Raw genomic sequence first — 21663 nt, forward strand, 5'->3', positions numbered from 1 at the left:
CACCCGCAAGCTCATCTTTAAATAGGCCTGGGATTTGTGCGTGGACTCTAGGCATTTCGAAACTATTTTTTACATCAAAATTACTAGTATCAAAATTTAAAATGTCTTGTTTCATATCTTGGTATATATCTTTTGTTTTTATAAAATAAAGCAAACTATCTGTATCAGTATAACACAACCTTGCTTTGTTTTTATATTTGTTTTTTATATAGTCATAGTGAAACTTAAACAAATGCTGTTTTGCATACTCTAGAACCGTAAAACCAATATATATGGGTCTGTCGAGATTTAATTTTTCAGGACTTAAATGAATAGCTACAAAGTTTTTAGAAAATATTGTTATATTTTTGAAGTTAGGTTTTGCAATTAAGTTTGCAGCACTAAGATGTTTGTTTGTCTTATTCTTTTTATCATTCCAAGTAGTAGCTAATTTAATATTTACCTGTTTTCGTCTGTTTTCAATAGTTTTACCAAAAATCGCATTATTCATCAGTTTAAATAAGTTTTTTTCAAATGATGACGATGAAGCTTGGCGTAATTGAGTATTCAAGTCAATGTATTTCTGTAAAAAGTTTTCTTGTCTAAAAGTGAGCACACGGTGAATTTTTTTCAAAACAAGACCATTCTTTAAACATTCTTTTAAATGAACGTAATGTATGACATATTTAAATTTATCGTATAAGCTTGCAATTAATTTTGGAGTTTTGCTACCAGGAGGAATAAATTTTTCTGGAGCAAAAGGTAAATCTCGGTGATGTTTATGTAAATGATCTGGGTAAGATAAATCGACTTCTAAAATATATCCATAATCTGAATTATCGGGTACATTAGTTATATTAATTGCATACACTTCAGCAGGTGACAAAAACCGGAAATCAGATATTGGCATTTTTTTGTCATCGCGTAGCCATATAAATTATTACAGTCGAGATATATCAAAAAAGTTGATTCCTCGGAGTCATCAAAATTCGGTAAGTATTTATTATTAGCCTTTGCATTACGAAGAGAACACTGAGCTAACCCCCCCCGTATACCCTTTTCCAGTAATTCATAAATTTCTAAATCACTAATTAGCTCTAACTGGACCTTTGTATATAAAAGCATAGCATCCCAACTCAAGCTCGGTGCAGTGGTATAATAAGCTGGATCAAGATTATAATACCGTAAGCAAGTGTCTCTAAAATTTTCAAATATATCGCAAAGTAATAAAACATCAGTTTTTAAATATAGGTCAGTATATTCTCCAAGAGATTTTAATTTAAGACTTTGCCATATTTGTTCCGCGTGCTTGTAATCTTCATCAGTTATGTGTTCACATTTTAAACTATTATAAAAACATTCTTTCGGGGGAAGACAATTTTCTTCGTATTTTGAAAAAGAATCCATATAGTCATAAGGGTAAATACCCTTACGTTTCAATAATTTCAACAAGTCTGCGTTATGAAATTCATTTGATAAATGTATAAACTCATCATCATTTAAATTCCTAGATAAGACATCCAAGCTTGAGTTAAGGAACTGGAGAGAATCGATGAATTTTATCTGTTTAGTTTGAATAATTTTAGTAAGAGATATATATTGTTCTTTAGTTTTCGGTATTATTTTAAAATAACCTTCATATTTTGCCAGTTCTTTGATGAAAAGATGACAATCATAACCAGCCAAGTTATGAAAAAACCACTGGCACAAATGAACAAACTCTGTGCATTAAGTTGCAATGAGAATGTGCAGCACCTCGGTATTGTGATGTCACATGATCATGATCTCTCACCTTATCATCAAATAATAATTGTTTACATATGTGACACACTGTGGCGTTATTAAAGTTATTTTCTTGATTTTTCGTTAAAGGTGACATAGGCAGCGATTTTGATAATATATTATAAATCATTTCTATGTCGCTTAGCAAATATGTGACAAATTTTTCTACACAATCTGGACCTCTATACGTCACATATTTATTCAAATTACGGTTGTGTGAGCAACAAATATAATAACCGAAACAAGAGGGTTGGTGAGCTTTATATATTCGAGTATTCTCCGTTATAAAATCATTACAATTTAATAGAAGGCTTTCAAAGTCTGCATAAATAACAAAGTTTATTTTTTGTTGTTTTTCATAATTTTTAAACTGTAGGTAGAATAGTATTTTTCTCGGGCAGTACTGTCAATATTTTATTACACATATGAGAGTTATACTTCTTTGAACTTGCAAAACATTGTAAACATAAATCACAAAAAAACATTTTATCTTTGTGATGAGTAATTTGCCGTTTCACTAGTCGTAAAAGGTCTTTGATTAAACAATAGTGACCTTTTCCATTTTTTTCAATATATAATAAATTTACATGATTACGCTTTCTTGATTTAGTGACATATAAAGGACCAGTCACAATGTGTTTGCTATTATCTAAGCCATAAATAAATATTCACACTTATGTTGGGATTTATTTTCTCGAAATGTCTAATATCGGGGTTTGATGGCGGAAACATCATATCACTTATATTTAGTACTGTAGAATAGTGTGGATATGAATTTGTTCTACAAACATTTCTCTTTTGTGGAAATAATGCTGCCACAATACTCCACAGGAAGCAGTGATTGTCATTGTTTTGTATATTAATACAGCTTTTAGATTGTTTTAGTACATTTGGCAATTCTATATATGACCCACCTCTCAAAGGATTATATTTATTTACATTAATCTCGAGATGATTCATAAAGAGGCATGACCAGCCAGATCCACAGTGTTGAAATTCAGACAGTTTTCTTTCAAAAGTATTTATGATATTTAAATATAGATCATTTTTATCAGTACTATGATAAACTAATTCATACTTACTATTAAATGATTTCAACTCTTGTTCACCAGTTGTTGGCAGAACAAAGTAAGCGAAAAGTTTAAAGTTCACTTTTATACAGTTATGTTTCTTAAGACAAACATTCAATAAATTCATTACATCTTTCCAATTATCCATCAGGAATGCCTCTGGTGTGAGATACATCTCTGATGGATTAAGCCTGTAAGTTATTATTCTGTTTTTAAAAGCTGTAGCAATAATATCAATATTCTCAAATTCAGATCTCAATATGCTATTCGATTTATGTACATTAGTTCTTAAATGATATTGATATTCGTTTTTTGGTATTTCAATTTGACAGTAAACGCATTTCAATACATTATTATTAGATCTGATGCTAGAACTTGAAGGAACTGTAAGAAAAAAAAAACACAACACATTAATATTAGCTTATATATTTATTTTATTTAGATAAGTGATACAAGAGTATAATAATATTTCATTAAAGTTTTCTCAAAAGCTTCGGCTTCGGCCCCACGTTCGCCTCCCAAAAATCCGGGACTCTATAGTCCCGAGGTCTGGTAGAGACATACAAAATATAATAATAATATTTGGATATATGCGAGTAAATATGCGACTAAATAATATAATAACTACGTGAATATATGGATGTAGACATGTACACTACCTACAAAACCTACCACCTAATTCAAATCTAGATATGACATAGGTACCTAACCGATTTCATAATCTTTTAATTCAATTAGGTACATTTAATAATAATTGCTAATAAAATTTATTGGACAGTTTCTAAACTCCTTTCTTGTGGCAATTATAAAATTAGTAAGATGTTGCCACGCTTCCGTGTTTTCATCTGTTTTATTTTTTACGCAAACAATAGCGTGGCGCCACCTATTCATAGGCGACACCTTTTCAATTTCGTCGCAATTATAAACCTTTAATTCAATATATATTCAATTCAATATAATGTGACCCTTTTTTGGTGTCACATGTTTGGCGAGAGTGCCCATTAGCGAGCCTTCGAGTCATATATGACTGCAACAACTGAATAGGTTTACCCGCAACAGGTTGATCCTGGTCCTCGTCTTCGCTGTCGGTTCCGAAAATATCCCGGACCGTTGCTTTCTTCGGTGGGATAGGCTTGATGACAGGTTTCTTAACTTTTAGCGGCGGTGGGGATTGAATACGAGCGGGGACTGGACTCTCCCTGGATGTACTCGGCGCAGCTATCAATGACGACGATGATGCTTGTTTCCTCTTCTTCTGCTTCATTTTCTAAGGCTCAGGCCGCTGTTGTACTTCATCGTCCGAAGGGAACAAAGCATCAGCATTTCCACGATGTGACGACCTGAAATTAAAAAGAAATAATATGTTTATACCATATATATTTATATTATCGAAATCTAAATGGAAATAAAAGTAAACACACTATTTTTTTATCAAATTAAAATTGAAGAATAGACATATTATATTAATCAATTCGAATCAGTGAAAACATGAAATATGAATTAATACAAAACTAAACAGTAATTTTAATGTAATATTAACTGTTATTAAACATTTTATTAATATTAAATATGAGTGAAATACTGATACAGTTATAACGAATGAATAGATGCGGTTATTGAGAACTAAAACAAACTATTTAAATATAATATTACAATTATAACTTACATTTTTTGTGCAGCGCTCTTGTTGTTGAACCAGCTCTGGGAAATCAGGCAGTGAAGCTCCAATCTAAAATGAAAATAAAAGTATGTACACTATTTTTTATCGAAATTAATAAAAGAATAGACAAAAGAATATTAATCGATTGAATCAGTGAAAACATGAATATGAATTAATACAAAAACTAAACAGTAGTTTAAATATAATAAATTAACTGTTATTATACATTTTATTAATATTAAATATGAGTGAAGCACTGATACAGTTATAACCAATCAATAGATGCGGTTATTGAGAACTAAAACAAACTATTTAAATATAAAAATTACAATTGTAACTTACATGTTTTGTGCAGTGCTCTCGTTGTTGATACCAGCTCTGGGAATTCAGCAGTAATGCTCCAGATGTCGACGTCCCGATTTAAATACCAATTAATTTACGTCACTTTAATCCTTATAAGAAAAATGCTTACCTGGCATTGTTATTATTAAGTTTGATTCTCAACCTTAAACGCATGTAATTAAGATTTTTTAAGTTAAATCATACTACTAGTAGTAATCATAAGACTAGTTTCATACTTTAACTTTACTTGTCATTTATTGTCATGGTAAATGTATAATAACGTCTTCAGCAAACAAAAGTACATTTAGATCTTCATTATTAGTATAGAATTATAGTAAACAAAACAGTGCAGGCGCCGGCCCGTCGGGAGAGTCCTATTTCATCTAACCATATTTAGTGAAGTGTATTAGAATGTCATAAAAACGTTCAATTTTCAACCTTATAAACTTCGAAAAAGAAAATATATATATATAAACATGGTTGAAAAAGTAGCTATTGTCAAATCAAGTGAGCAAGGTGGATACACTTTGATGTCGGTAAGTATAGTTTGATTTTTTTTCTTAAATAAGTAGTACCTACTAGCATATCTTCTCTGTAATATAGTAAAGCATAAGTAATGATATTATGTATCTAATAATTAATTCATTCTTTTCAGGATTCCGAAGATTTACTATTCAATTTCATCCCTATGGAGAGTCTGCAAATGCAAAAAGACGTTAGCGATGGTGTAAATCGAAAGAGGAGCAATGACGAAGCGCTCTATAGTTATGTTAAGCGACCTTTTAAAGGATCAAAAGTAATCCGTATCGAAATATACGATGCAAAAAGTTTTGAAGACCGCCAACAGAATATATGTAAATGCAATGCTGATTTGTGCGTGCAACACGTCGTGAAAAATAATATGGATGCCATATATCAGTCGACTAAGGACCTCATATTCAAAATACAAGAAAATATAGAAAATGTTTTTTAATTGGTTTATAAAATGATTAAAATAAACATTGAGATTTTAAAAGCTGTTTTATTTGGTTTCCAATTGGTATATTTGAATAGATAGTTTATTCGAAATTATGTAACAGTATTCGAATAAGATGGTACTTATACTAGTTTTTGAAGTATCGGTGTATTTAAATAGATGATTTATTTGAAATGTTAAACAAATAGGTATTTGAATAAATGAAATTAAATTATTTGAATAGATATCATATTTGAACTAATGTATAATTGGGGTTGATGGATCTCTTTTGATCCAGAAACCCCAATTATACACTACTAAAATATGGTATACTATAAACGTCCTCCGCAAGAGCGAAATTTTCCCGGTGTGCGGTAGTGACGCACAGTATACAACACTTATGTTTCTTTCGATTGGTTGGCTCCACCAAGAAATGACAAATTGCAAGCGTACATTTTGAAAATCTTGGCAAAACTGCAGGTTTCAAGTACGAACACATGAAGTGGACTCTCACAGATACGTACATTTAGCCTATTCGTGAACTAATGCAAACATTTCGGTGGAGTCCTGGCTTAGGCCTCCCCCACATTAGGCGTGCGCGATCCTCGGGCGTGTGAATAGCGCGGGCGCCGCGCGTGCGTCGCGAGCGCGTTGCGTGAGCGTCGCGTTTTGCTGCCCTGCGGCATTTACCTACAGCGCGCTCGCGGCGCGCACGCGCCGCTCTCCTTGACGTTTAACTGCTAAGGCGTTTAGCGGGCGGCGGGGATAGTGGGCGAAGGGGTAAGAACGCAACTCGAGCGCCGCGTGCTCGCCGCGAGCGCGTCGCTTGCACTCTTCACACATGCCGCAGGGCAGCAAAACGCGACGTTCATGCAGCGTGCTCGCGACGCCCGCGCTACTCACACGCCCGAGGATCGCGCACGCCTAAGGTGGGGTCAGCCTTACCATTGTGAGTAAGTGCACAGAAAATCCCCGTCATACATGGGTGTTTCTCCCCAGTAGTGAAACTATCCTACCCTATGCGCCTGCTGATGATGATGGCTCATTTTATCATCCATCCAGCTATTCCCCAACTATGTTGGTGTTGCCTTCCAGTCACCGAATCTATTTGAGTACCAATATCTTGCTTGGAGCGACTACCTATCTACCTATCTTCAATCCAGTCTCACTACACAAGACGATATCCATGGTGAAACTGACAGACTTTCTGGCTTCTGATTAGTCGCAGCAGCTGCACAAAATGTACAAATGACAGCTTTGTCAGACTCAAAGCATATAGACATAGATTATAACTGTTTCCTGTGAAAATTACTTACGCACCATACGTAATAATTTTCCAAATTGGCTGACTAGATCCAGAGATATTCACAACGTCACAAACTTTACTTCTTTTGTTTAGATAAATGGTCACATCCACAACACAACCTTGATCAATGAATCTATGCGACTGCTAAGTGCTAATCCTAATTATACTGTCACGTGAAAGAATGCACCTACGGGATAAGTAGTATTTTGACTATTCTATATTGCCTACGCAGACGAAGTTGCGGGCAACAGCTAGTATATGTATATATAGAATATTAGTTTCGATGGTACGGAACCCTACGTGCGCGAATCCGACTCGCACTTGGCCGGTTTCTTTTTTTATCTAATATGAACTGACCATGGCCATACTGTACTACAGTAAGAATGATATCTTAGTACCTATGGAGATTGTAAAACTTTAAGAATGAAAATCAAAAACAACTATTCAATAGGTACATAGCTATTAACACATATGTTAACTCTTTGTTACAAATAATCTATCCTAACTTCTTTTCAATGACATGAAAATTTGCTAGGTTTGGTGATGATTTTGGCTTACAATTGCTTTTGTTACATGGTGCGTAATTACCAGATTTCGGAATTTATGTATTTGCATCGAAATGTTGATATTTATGTGGACCATCAATATTACAACTTAATAATAATAAGAACGTCAGAGATAGACAAATAAAGCAAAGATAACACTAGTTTACAGTACATTTGTTGCCGGGATTTTTTCAGCTGTTGTTGACTACTCATATTTAACCATATTTAAAACTATTTTACTATTTTTATATTTAAAACTATTATTAGTTTTTTTTTTTATCAGCTCTAGTTTTTGAGTTTCAGCTAAGTGCGGTTTAAAGAGAAAAAACATGTATTTACCTTAAAGAATATTTGTTTAAAAATTATATTAATTGTTAAGTCCCAAAAAACTTCGCTTTAAAGCTCTTCTCTTATGTGTAGACTTTGGGAAATGGCGTATCAGAGACCAGCAATAGTCAGACATCATATTTACATCCCAGAAACCCAGATAACGTTCTTCCATGACACGTAAATCTTGATGCATACGCTCCCCCTGCTCTTCGCTCATATCTCTTAAATTTTCCGGAAATCTGTCCAGATGACTGAAGAGGAAGTGAAGTTTTATGCTCTTATTGCATCCCATATCTCTTAATTGTAAAAGCAGGTCTTCGACAAGTTCAACATAATTTTCATTATATTTTTTCAAAATTCAATATAATTTTTATTCTCTGAAAGTTCAGGTGAATGCTGCACTGGACGCTGAACACATGTACTACTTCGGTTTTGCCATTTAGCTCGATTTTTGGTGTTTAAGCTGTTTATTTTCACGCTACAAAAGTAAGAGTCGTCGAGATGATTTTTCGATCCTTTCCAAATAGTTGGTGTTTTAAGTTTAAAAGAACTTCTTTTACCACTTGTCCGTAATCTTATGTATTCAACGCACGATTTATAAACACAATCAGGAGCCCAAGATTTATCATTTATATCCAACAACATTCCAAAATATAAAAATTAGTATTTTTAAGCATCTCTGATATGACATTTCTACACATCTCAAACACATATTCTCCACATAAGTAACAAACATGGTTTGGGCTATTTAAACAACGTCTCCTTGAACTACTCATGTTCTAAAAACTTCACATATTTGTATAAACACAATAAAATACGTAATTAAGCGACTAAAAAATTCTCAGAAATGAGAAAGTCAATAACAAGTAAAGTCGAGCTACAAAAAAAAAATTGCGGGTAGAATTAATAAAAACTAAACATAAGTGAATGTTACCAGCCATTAAATCCACGGCAACAGGCAAAAAGTTTGATTTTGTAAACTAGTGTAATGAACACACAATTTTTATTAGTTTACATTAATTCACAATACAAATTATTGATAGTCTTAAAGGAAATCACTTTTTATTTCAAAAATCACAGGATTTTTTCTGCTTTTTAAATTAATCTCGGGATTTGAGGTATATCCTCCTTCTTCTTTCGCTGTATGAAAACAGTGGAAGTACATGAATAACTACGTAATTCCGACCTCTGATAATTACAGATAGTATCATACCAGTCACAACCACAAACCGCTATATCGGGTGTGTCGTTCATAATCATGTTAAATGAAATGCGTTATACTGGTTAATATATGTCGATTAACAGAAATAAAAAAGAAATATACGTCATCCTCATTCTCCGAGCCTTTTCCCAACTATGTTGGGGTCGGCTTCCAGTCTAACCGGATTCAGCTTATCTGACCTCCTCAACCCAGTTACCCGGGCAACCCGATACCCCTTGGTTAGACTGGTGTCAGACTTACTGGCTTCTGACTACCCGTAACGACTCCCAAGGATGATCAATGACAGCCGGGACCTACAGTTTAACGTGCCATCCGAAACACAGTCAATGGTGTCTAAGATTTACTTAGAAAGTACATACAAAGTTACAAAAGTTGCATTGGTACTTGCCTGACCTGGGATCGAACCCGCGCCCTCATACTTGAGAGGTTGGTCCTTTACCCACTAGGCCACCACGACTTAAAAAAAATAATATACTTAAAGAAATATACGTAAAAATAAAATAAAAATAAATAACTAGAGCCAGCCGTCAACGTCTCCGCCCAACGACTGTCGGATCAGGTGCGGGTTATCCAGCGCAATCACAGACTGGACGACGCCGCACTTGATCGGCTGCGCTTAGAGATGCTGGGCAGCCCTATGGTCACCACCTCGTCACAGGCCGCGGTACCACCGCCACCTCCAGGCGAAATCACGCCGCGGTCCGATCTTGTTGAACGGGATGAGGATGATAGGGTTGAAACGGTAAGTACCCAGTGCAATGAACAGGTGAGGAGTGCTCTGGAGGATGCGATTCTGGAGTTTAGATACTCACCCGTCGAAAGCCGACCACGACTACCACGCTTGCCTATGCACAGACAAAATAGGGCGCTGGTGTGTGCTCTGGATTCGCTGTTGGAAAAATATTTTGAAAACAGCGAAGACCTCCTTGATACACACTCAATTATGTATTGCGCGGCTGTTGCTGCATGTCGTGTGGCTAATGTCAAATTCCCTGACAAGGACAGAGCCACACGACCAAAGTTAGCGGTACCAGCCTGGCAATGCAGGATTGAGCGTCGTATCGAGGGGGCCAGAGTACTCATTGGCAAACTATATTGCTTCAGGGAGGGTAATACCCGACCACGGGTGATGCGCTTTGTGAGGCGTGCATTTGTGGGGACTGGACTTAGTCCTCATGAATATATGTCGCGTATCGCGGAGCGCATCGACTTCCTGAGGCAAAAAGTCTGTGCATGGGCGAGCCGTATTCGAAGGTATAAACGACGGGTAGAACGTTACACCCAGAATCGTATGTTCCAGAGTGACCAAAGGTGGGTGTATAGAACTTGGGAGCAACCTGAGCAATGCGTGATGGATGGGAGCCGACCGGATGATGATGCCACAAACATGTTTTGGCGCAACCTCTGGTCGACGCCCGTCTGTCACGAGGAGGGTGGCTGGACACGTGATGTTGAGCGAGAGTGTGAAAAAATGGAAGAGGTTAATATTACCTCCTCCGACGTAGCCTATGCAGTCCGTCCGATGCAGAATTGGAAATCACCAGGGCCGGACGGACTGCACAATTTCTGGTTAAAGTGGCTGCAAAGTTCGCACCCCAGTTTAGCATCACAGCTTCAGTCATCCTTAGAAGCCGGGTCGCTCCCACAGTTTCTAACAACAGGAGTTACCCATCTGCTCCATAAATCAGGCAGTACCGCGGAACCCAAAAATTATAGACCGATCACTTGTTTACCGACGGTCTATAAACTTCTTACATCTATTTTGAGATTAAAAATAAATCAACATATTGAAAAATATTCAATTATGTCAACTTCTCAAAATGGATGTAAGAAACCAGGTCAAAAGCCTTGGAAAGATCCAGAAAGCAGGCATAAACTGGCGTTTTCCGCTCCGAATAATATGCCACAGTATGCTTAACACACAACACAGCGCTTTCTGTGGATAATCCTGGCCGAAACCCGAACTGGGGGTCTACTCTAATTCAACGAAAAACGAACTTTCGTACGAAATTTCGCGAACTTCTTACCACGGTTCCATTTCGTTCCGAAATTTCGTACGAACGAAGATTGTTTGACGTTTATTGTCTATAACCCTACTCTAATTCGAAATGATACAAAAGAATATTTGAGTTTGACAGACGAAACTTCGGAATTTTAACCTCAAATTCAACGTAACCAAAAGAGTTATCGTTTGATTTTCGTGTTACTTTTCGTTTTGTGAATTTTGAGTGAAAATTATTGGCAAAGACTACAAAAATCTTTTAATCAAAGCAGCTTTACGTGAAGATCGTGTAGAGCGAAGAAGGAACCGGCAGAGCTTGCGCAATCAATTAAATATTAGCGAAATTCCCGACGTAGAGTTTGTAGGAAATCATGCCTTTATTACCTCCAAACAATGCATATTTCAATTGCTAGACCTTCTGGAGCATGAGGAACAATATTTTAATCGAAAACATTTTCACACCCAAGTTGTAAGTATAAGAACTAAACATCAATTATTTAATTGAGGCATTGACTGTTGTTTATTATGATGCTGATCATCAATCCTTACTATATGTATAACAAATGTGGATGTGTCATTTGGTGGAGCAACACACATGATGCTTATGTTTGGAGAGATTAGAAGCCACTTGGAAGGTCTCCAGAATGAAACAGTTTTAGGTATGTTTGACTTTATTGCATTTTGAATATATTTGTACAAAAGCGGTACCCCAAACTTTCACGTTTATAATAATTTATTAATATTGTGTAGTAGTGTTATTCACATATTTTCATATACATGTATATTTTAGGTAACTCTGGGTATGCTCTAATTGGGCATATGATGATACCTATACATAAAGCTGTTGAAGATTCTCTTGAAAGCAGATACAACTTTACAGAGCTTTGTTAGTGCAAATTTTAGAAAGGAATAGGTAGGACAAAGTTCTACTCAAGCACATCATAACATGCTCCAGAAGAACTGTTTGTTTATTGATATTAAGAATTTGACATGATGTTATTTCTTTCCTTTAGAGTTAAATAAATAAAAGAATAAATTATATACCTACTTAAAGTTTTATTTACTATTACCCTGTTTAAACATAACAAATTAATAACAAAGAAATACTAAACACAATTAATTACTAACAAAACACTAACAGAATCTTAATTCCTATCCACATATTCCTTTATTGTGTTATGCAGCTGCAACAGGGTAGCACTGATGCCTGCAAGCTCTGCGTTTTTCACCGTCTCTCTCTGTGCACGCTCCTCTTCATACTGATACAATCTGCTTCTTACACCTGTGCTGGCAGATCGTCTCCTTGTTGAGTGTGTATGTCGAGAGGCTGCCAAACAACATTCCAATTTTAGTCAATAGCTCAGAACAACAGCGTAAACAAAATATGGCTAAGACACTTGAATGGGTTAAGTAACAACAAAAAGTTCTCAACTCAACACTTGACCCATTTAACACATTCACTGCGGCAGCGTTAAATCTAAACTTTCTACCAGTGCGATACGAGACAAATGCTGCCCGTATCTATATTTCCTGATATGCGTTACGGCTTCTATTTTGCCGTACCAGAACCTGACTTTCAAAGCCTATACAGACGTGGAAACCACCTATATCAATGGTTTTTATCAACAAATCGATAGACTATATCCTTGTATACACCTAGCTGCAGTCGCCCCGGGTTCTCTGTTATACTTTGAAAGATACAGAGATTTTTCAAAATCTTTCATTCGCGGCAATATATATGCCGTACAGCGTAGAAGTGAAAAAATGCTAGGGATGGGGTTTACTTCTGGAATGATAGTCGATAGTTTAAAAATATTTTTTATTGTAGATAAAATATTCATATTTATCAGTGTTATATTATTATATAAATCAACATAATTATGTTACCTAATTATATAATATGTATAAATATGTATTTATATTCTACCACAATCACACTATAGCGCCACCTAGTCCCAAATACATATAATGCATAGTATAGTTAGAAAATACACCCAGACCAAGACAACTACACAAAGAATGTTTGATTTGTGTGGGAATCTAACCCACAACCACTACGCCAACAGACCAATTAAAAAAAAAAAAACTAAAAACTATTAAAGGACGTGTATGAAACTTAGTAAGTAGGTAGTTATTCCACTGAATTATTTTCACACTTGACATCTTTGGCATCAAGATGATGATTTCCCCTCTCTCTCTCTACTCAAATCCAGTTTTTTTATGTGAACGTCTCATTGTAGCAGAACCGCGTAATATTTTTCACAAAAAATATTGTTACGTCTTGCTTACGGCCAGCACTAGCGCACACTGAACCGCCGCGCGGACGCATGCAGTGTGGTGCGGGGTTGGGGGGGTACGGCAAGATATTCGCCGTACCGCACTGAATGAAAATAATTATTTTACTGTGCGTTACGGCAACTATTTTGCCGTATATTGTTAGTGTACAATATTATTATATTAAAAGCAACAATATTGAAAATATCACTATCTCATTCCTACGCGCAAGGGAACTTAGATAAATCGCCCCCGCACAGTACGCAAAACAAGGACAACGAGCTACCGCACTGGCTGAGAGTCAAATACGGCCAAATACTTGCCGTAACGCAGTGAATGTGTTAATATCATATGCAAACATAATAAAAAAGATGCAATCATTGTTCAATAGTAAAGTTAATCTGTATTCGTTCTGAAGAGTATTTCTTATAAATACACTCAAAAAAATGTTATCTATATTGTGTACAAATTATTTACAATAGCATTATTTAATATACCACAGTAAAATACTTACAAGGTGTGAAAGTCAGACATTCTTGTGTCAATGGTGGTGGTACATAGGCAGCTATTACAGCTGGACTCTCAGGTTATCTTCCTGGCTGGATTCAACTATCTGGGCGCACGGCAGTGCCCCAGCCAAGTCTCGAGCAAAACGGGCACGGCCGTACCATCTTTTCTCGAAGCGATTCGCGGCTCATTCGCCCCCCCTATATCTTCGACGTGGACAAAGCTAGGAGTTTAGGTTTTCGGTGAATAATAGTAGGCATTAGAACAAGCTTAAGTTCGAAATAACATGCCAATTGAATTAATAGTTTAGGAGTTACGATCGATCAAAGTTACACCATTTTGTCACTCACTGACTCACTGATTCACTGACAGATCATCAAAAATCTAAGGTACTTCTAGCAGACTTAGAAACTTCAAATTTTGCACCAAGATAAGTCATTAGCCACATATGAAGGAAACATTATAAAAAACATTAAAATATAATATGCCATAGAAAACAATTTTATATTTGCGGTTTGGCAAGAACATTATGTATGGATTTTGACTGCATTGTTAACTTTGTTCGTTGTTTAAGTACCTATTCAATTGGATGAATACATACATAGAATAGAAAAGAATAATATAAATGTAATACAATATAGACTATCATTAATACAAATTAATACATAAAGTTCATAATTCATGAAATTAATAAAGCTAAAACTCCATTGTATTGCAATAAATATTGTATGCGCGCTCGATAGATGGCGTTGTACCTGTCTGAATCGCGCTATGGTTTCGTTACAAAGCGCAGTCTAAGTAGTACTTCAAAATAATTCGATAATTTTCATTTGATAGCGTCATCTGTCTATGAAAAACCATTTCGAAACTAAAAAAATATTGTAGTGATAATTGATATTCGGAGATATTTACGTGTTATTTAGTTTAGTTTAGTTATAGTTTGTAAGTTAGTAGATATTTATTTATTTAATTAGTTATTTATACTACTATAAATAACGAACAAACTAATATATATATATATGTAAAAGAAAAATTTTTATATAAAGAAAACTATTGATACAATTACTAAATGTTGATTTATAACTACAAAATATTTTGAATAGGACTTGGCTTCTATGCTATGAGATCTCAAAACTTTTTACGATGGAAAGACTGCATCGAGAGACTTGGCATTTTTTTACATTTAATGTTTTTGGTGGGTTCAATCTACCACTAGTTTAATCTCTATGTTCGTCCAGGAAATTGAGAACGGTTTCGATTTGTTGAGGAGTTGCCGAACCCCTTATGTGGAGCCATTTTAAACTGAAAATATAAATGATTAGTATTAGAAAAGGCAATGGTGTTAGAGCGAAACCAAATACCTATTGCATTTGTATAATCTGATATCTACTCACGAAGTTTTTAAATCCAAAACAAAACTTGTTGCGAACCAAAATACAGCAGACGTATCTACGTAGAAGTCGGACTGTAGTAAAGTACGACATAATACTTCCTTAGGGAACGCGTACCTTGGTATAAAAGCACTTGGAAACATGATTTATTTAATACGACACTTGAGAAACACACTTCAGAAAACTTATCAAAGTATTCAAACAAAGAATCGTAAGTTGGAATGTTATGATAAGATTGTAATAAGCCGCTATTTTTGGTTGTCATACGTGATTACCCATTTTTGGCATGAAATAGTACTCTTCAAATTAGTTGGTTAGCAATGACTGTCAAAGGTTTTTTAGGTTTCAAGTCGAAAGTAGTTGAAAATATATTTTTTGCCTGAAAGTTTAGATTGTTTGCATGAATATTACAAGAAATATGTAATGAATCACATTTATAATGTTACATGAATAAGTAAAGCTGAAAAGTTTAATAATTTCAAGTTAAAGTAAAAACCGTAACTTAGTTTAGTCGACATCATAAAAACTCCACACAATATTATAGATTCCATTCGTTCACGAAAATTGTCTATGGTTCCGAACTTCGTATGCGCATCCAAAAATGAAATAGAGTAGGGTCACTAACGAAACTTCGTTTGAATTTCGTTCGATATCGAAGTTTCGTTTCGTAGAATTAGAGTAGACCCCCTGGTTCGCATGAAGTGTGACAAACTCATTAAGTTTTGTATTAAGCATACCATCGAGAACCTTTGATTACTGCAGCCAATGAAATGGGTCGATAGTTACCGCTGTCCGCAAAGTCACCAGTCCTATTTTTGACAATTGGGACAACCACTGTTCGCAACATCTCGCTAGGCAAATAACTATGACCCATGCAAAGGCTAAACAGCAATGCCAAGACTCTCGGCAGGTGTGGCCCATCGAAGATGCTCAATGCTGAGCCCGTCATGGCCTGGGGATTTTCCTCGTGTCATGGAACTTATGGATTTGGCAACCTCTTTTGACTTAAACTGTATACCCAGTGCCATACCGGGCTCAGCATTAATTAGAGTACTCGAAGGCCCTAGAGGAGATTTCACAGTGAAACACTCTTTGAAAAGATTTGTTATATTCTCGGGGTCGCTCATACCACCAACGCTCACAGGAATACCCGGTCGTGTCTGTAACCTATTTCTATGTTGCCAAAATGCACAAAAATCATTTTTTGAATGGTGCGAGGCTAATGTGTCCATTTTAATTTGAGATTCGTGATCCTGACACCATTTTAATCGCGATTCAAAGATTTTCTTAGTCTATACATTTCGTTATAAAAAAGCCCAGTAGTTGGTTTGCCATAGCCAAACCTTAAATTTTTGCTGAGCATTCCTGTGAGCCTCAGCAACATGTTTGTTCCACCCTATAACCACCTTTCTCGGGCATGTTCTCCTCCCTTCTCGACCTATCACAGCTGCCTCGCTTAAGGCACGTACGATGTCAGAATCCAAATTGTCAATAACAGCATAATGATCTGAATTTGAACAAGTTTTGCCACTACATTCATGAAGATCAGTACGTCGATTCTATAAAATTCTCACATTTCACTTCGACATCACTCTCACTTCCATTCGGTTCAAAACGTTCTAAAGGTAGAATTCCGTGGGTCGCGACTGTCGCAGCCGCGCGCGGCCTACGACAGTCGTCGGCCGCACGCGACAATAGTCAACCTGTGCAAGCCATTATTTAAAATACATAATTTAGCATTAAGTATTTTTTGTCATTGTCGGGTCGGATTACGAAACCGCCCTAATTCCTATATGTATTAGTTATGTTATGACAGTGCATTCAAGGCATTCAGCTCGTACTGACGTATATTATTGACAAGCACACTCCCCGTAGCTATTCTCCCTGACATTCTGACACCTTCTTGTGTGGGTTACGTGAGGCTCGCACACAACCCATAATAATGTATGGCACCGCCGCCGAGGGCCGCGACAGTCGCGCGCGGCCGACGAATTTCGTGAGCCACGTCATCCTCCTCTTCTTCAAGGATATCAATTAGCACTTCGACTAGAAGGAACGGACGAACAAAGTCTACGACTGTCGTCGGCCGCGCGCGGCTGCGACAATCGCGACCCACGGAATTCTACCTTAAAGTTTCGTGATTGACATTGTCAAACTACACTAGCGCTACTCTTTCGAGCGTGTTGACGAGTTGAACTAAATTAAACTCGAGATTTTGACAGATCTGTCAAAATCTATCTATCTATAATAGGGGAGGTATTTGGCACAACCTTTTCTTACTTTTTTTTATTATTATTCTATTTTTATTTCTATGTGTATGTGTGGCTTGTGTCAATAAATATTTTTTCTTTCTTTCTTTCTTCTTTCTAGGTAGGGGAGAGATGGGCAGTTGGGAGACATGAGCAAAATAAAAGGGGGGTCCTTTTATTCTGATTTGATCATAGTTATGTTTTTTTTTAATGGGTAGTTTACGTTACCGATTAATAACGGTGTTCATCCATAGACTATCTGTCATTTCTGTGAGTTGTCAACAACATAAATCTATGTCAAGAACAAACACTCGTAAAAATAAATATTTTGTTGCGGTTTCGGATCGTTATAAAGAGAAATCTAATGAAAGGTATGTGTATTTATCTCCAGTTACGATTATAGTCAGGTTATTAAGTCGATGCAATCGACACCTATTATACCTCTAGAAGAAAGTACTACAGCAATAGTTAATGAGCCCCACGTTTTTATTTTAGTCTAATATGACCGGGACCACCTACGTAGGTTGACAGGTAAGTAACTATTTTTTATTTTCTAGTTTTCAGTGCACATAAGATAAAACCGTTTAATTTAGAAGTTATTTTACCGATTTTTTTTGTCCTTGGCAGTGGCCTTCCTTATCATAACGAACATAGTGTCGGGTATTTACTGAAAGCGTGGAGTAAACAAGATGAGAAAGACAGAAAAGAATAGTTTTAGGTAATAGGTTTAGGTGTTGGATTATTTAAAATATGAATTAAGTATTTGAAAGATTATATAGCATAGAACAGAATGAATTAGATTTAATTAATAGAAAATTAAGTACAAAATTGAAATGTAGCTATAGATTTTGTTAACACAAATTATCTATAATTTGCCTTCAATGTGTAATGTAACAGAAGTTACTGTTAAAGGAACATGTAACTTATATGAGAATCAAGAATGTATTGGGACTTTTTTAGTTTTATTTGATTTTAATTTTTAATTTTCTAAGATAAGGTAGGTTACAAAATTGATATTAATTTTAATTTTTTTTCGTTATTCTCACTTTTAAAGTAAATAACATAATCTACTGCCAGAGAATTAGTATAATAAAGCGTGTTACAGTTATAATAGAGAGATACTTCCCGTTAAAATCCGATTAATTTGAACTGAGCGGTTGACAGCTGACCGCCTCCGTGTTGTGTAGATTTTTACGAGTTATCCTTTTGCAATAACGTCACAAACATTTGTACACTATATTTACGACTATTACTATTAAATTATCAACTTTTTAGGGCGATTTAGCTAATTATTCTATTTTAATACAATTTTTAATTATACGGCTGATTTTTGACAAGTCACCCGGCCGGTGTAGCCAGTGTTTTTAGTGCACCACCCCATACAGTAATGCAATAACTTAGGATGGACTGGCATAAGGCAAAATATACGGTTTTCAGGATTGGAAGGTCTGCAGATGCTCTCAGTTTTTTGAAGATAAATATACACTTTCGAACCTTTCTAAGAATATGAACGATATGAGGTTTCCAGCTCAGAGAACTATCTATATAAACTCCAAGATATTTGACCATTAAGGACCTTGATATTTGAGGACAATCACAATGAAGTGAGGATAGGCCAAGAGGGCATTTGTGAGCTTTAAGTAACATGGTATTCTCAGAAGGGATGCTAGTGGGGCGTAAGGAGAAGGGTAGTTTTATCAAGATTGATAGTTAAAACATTTGTCAATAGCCATGCCAATACTAAGGTATGAGCATTTACCGCATATTTTGTCGTCTGGGGCCAGTCATGGCCATGCCCTAGTAATACCATGTCATTACTGTTACAATTGATGGAACAACAATACGTGCCATTTTCGATAGTGGAGCAGAGTGTTCGTTGATGCGTGAATCAATTGCTGCAAAATTACCGGGTCAGCGTCGTTCTGCAGTCAACCACCTCAAAGGGATTGGCCGATTTCCAGTAATTTAATTAGTCGAGATGAAGACAGTCTGCATCATTGACTCCATAAGGGTAGAAATATCATTCTTTGTGATTCCTGATCACGAGATGTCAGCTGACGTGTTGATTGGTATGAATCTGATCCATGGTACCAACTTAAGCATGGTGATAACGACAGATGGAACCAGACTGATGCATCAGCAAATGGTTCATCATATAACGACAAAAAGTATCACCTTTGACAAATTAGACTGTGACCTGACGAATCCCGAAGAACTAAACCAGTTACGCACGTTACTAGTCAAATATGAGCACCTATTCATCCGAGGATATCCAAAAACGCGCGTCAATACTGGAGAGCTTGAAATAAGACTGAAGAATGCAGACAAATATGTCGAGCGAAGACCATACCGACTCAGTCCGGTGGAACGAGAAAAGGTACGGAACATCATCAAGGATTTGTTGGAACACAACATCATACGCGAAAGCAAATCTCCCTATTCAAGTCCGATAATTTTAGTTAAGAAGAAGAATGGAGATGATCGGCTATGTGTAGACTACAGGGAGCTCAACGCGAATACATTGCGTGACCATTACCCACTACCTCTCATCTCTGACCAAATTGACCAATTAGCCAATGGGTATTACTACACCAGCTTTGACATGGCTGCAGGATTCCATCAAATACCCATCGCAGAAACGTCCATCGAGAAGACCGCGTTTGTGACACCGGACGGCCTGTATGAATACATCACTATGCCGTTTGGACTGAGCAATGCCTGTTCCGTTTATCAGAGGTGCATCAACAGAGCATTGTATCCGCTATTGGGAACAGTTGCACAGGTATATGTCGATGACGTACTGAGCAAAAGTACGAACTTTAGCGAAGGACTAGCTAACATCGAACGCATTTTATTAGCCTTACAAGAAGCCGGCTTTTCCATAAATGCTGATAAATGCAGTTTTTTCAAGCGGACCATTGAATATCTAGGCAACGTGGTATCAGACGGCCAAGTAAGACCCAGTCCAAGAAAAGTGGAAGCTCTGGTCAAAGCTCCGGTACCAAAAACCGTCAAGCAAGTAAGACAGTTCAATGGGCTCGCGATCTATTTCAGGAAATACATCCCCGACTTTTCACGCATTATGATACCGCTGTACGAATTAACCAAACAAGGAGCCAAATGGGAATGGGACGACCGACACGAGAAAGCCAGAGCAACGATAATTCAATGCCTCACATCGTCTCCAGTGCTAACTCTCTTTCAAGAAGGAGCACCAATACAGCTGTATACAGACGCGAGCAGTCTCGGATTTGGGGCAGTTCTCGTACAGATTATCGACGGACGACAACATGCGGTGGCTTTCATGAGCATGAGAACCACTGATACTGAAAGCCGGTATCATTCTTATGAACTCGAAACATTAGCAGTAGTCCGAGCAATGAAGCACTTTCGACAGTATCTGTATGGACGAAAGTTTACAGTAATAACCGATTGCAATTCGCTAAGGGCATCTAAACACAAGAAGGATTTGCTGCCAAGGATTCACCGCTGGTGGGCATTTTTGTAGAATTATGATTTCGAGCTCGAATATCGTAAAGGAAACCGGCTTCAGCATGCTGATTTCTTCAGTAGAAATCACAGTGAGCTTACAGTAAATGTAATTGAAAAGGATTTGGAATGGTTGAAGGTCGAACAGCAACGAGATTATGAACTTCGACCAATATTGAATAACCTGATTGATAACAACCCCGTAGAAGGTTATACTTTGGAGAATGGCGTACTGAAGAAGTATGTCTTAGATCCGAGTGCCGGCCGACAGCTACGAACCGTAGTGCCGAAATCATTCCAATGGAGTTTAATTAATTCCTTCCACACTACACTCAAGCACCCAGGCTGGGAGAAGACCCTACAGAAAGTTAAGGAAACCTACTGGTTCGACAAGATGAGCACCACGATCCGAAGATACGTCGACAACTGCGTAGTGTGTAGAACTAGTAAAGGCACATCGGGGGCAGTACAAGTACAGCTTCATCCAATTGAAAAGCCAACATGTGCATTTCAAGTGATCCATATGGACATCACGGGTAAATTGGGAACCCAAGAAGACC

At 36.6% G+C, this 21663-nt stretch overlaps 1 protein-coding gene and 1 long non-coding RNA gene across 2 annotated transcripts; one reads left to right on the forward strand and one right to left on the reverse strand.

Moving 5' to 3' along the window:
• Positions 1-9813: 9813 nt before the first annotated feature.
• Positions 9814-11109, forward strand: LOC135117207 (uncharacterized). The gene has a single exon (XM_064035800.1). The coding sequence runs from the start codon at positions 9814-9816 to the stop codon at positions 11107-11109; it is 1296 nt and encodes a 431-aa protein (XP_063891870.1).
• A 1129-nt stretch (positions 11110-12238) lies between these two features.
• LOC135117232 (uncharacterized) lies at positions 12239-14363 on the reverse strand. The gene is made up of 2 exons (XR_010276724.1): positions 13982-14363; positions 12239-12520 (listed from the first exon to the last, which is right to left on the reverse strand). It is a non-coding gene; the product is annotated as an uncharacterized LOC135117232 (long non-coding RNA).
• Positions 14364-21663: the final 7300 nt, after the last annotated feature.

The sequence above is a fragment of the Helicoverpa armigera genome, chromosome 8, assembly GCF_030705265.1.
Source record: "Helicoverpa armigera isolate CAAS_96S chromosome 8, ASM3070526v1, whole genome shotgun sequence".
NCBI classification, from domain to species: domain Eukaryota; kingdom Metazoa; phylum Arthropoda; class Insecta; order Lepidoptera; family Noctuidae; genus Helicoverpa; species Helicoverpa armigera.

What these genes read in the sequence shown, in the direction of transcription:
- LOC135117207 (XM_064035800.1), top strand. Translation starts at nt 9,814, where the DNA reads ATGCTGGGCAGCCCTATGGTCACCACCTCGTCACAGGCCGCGGTACCA.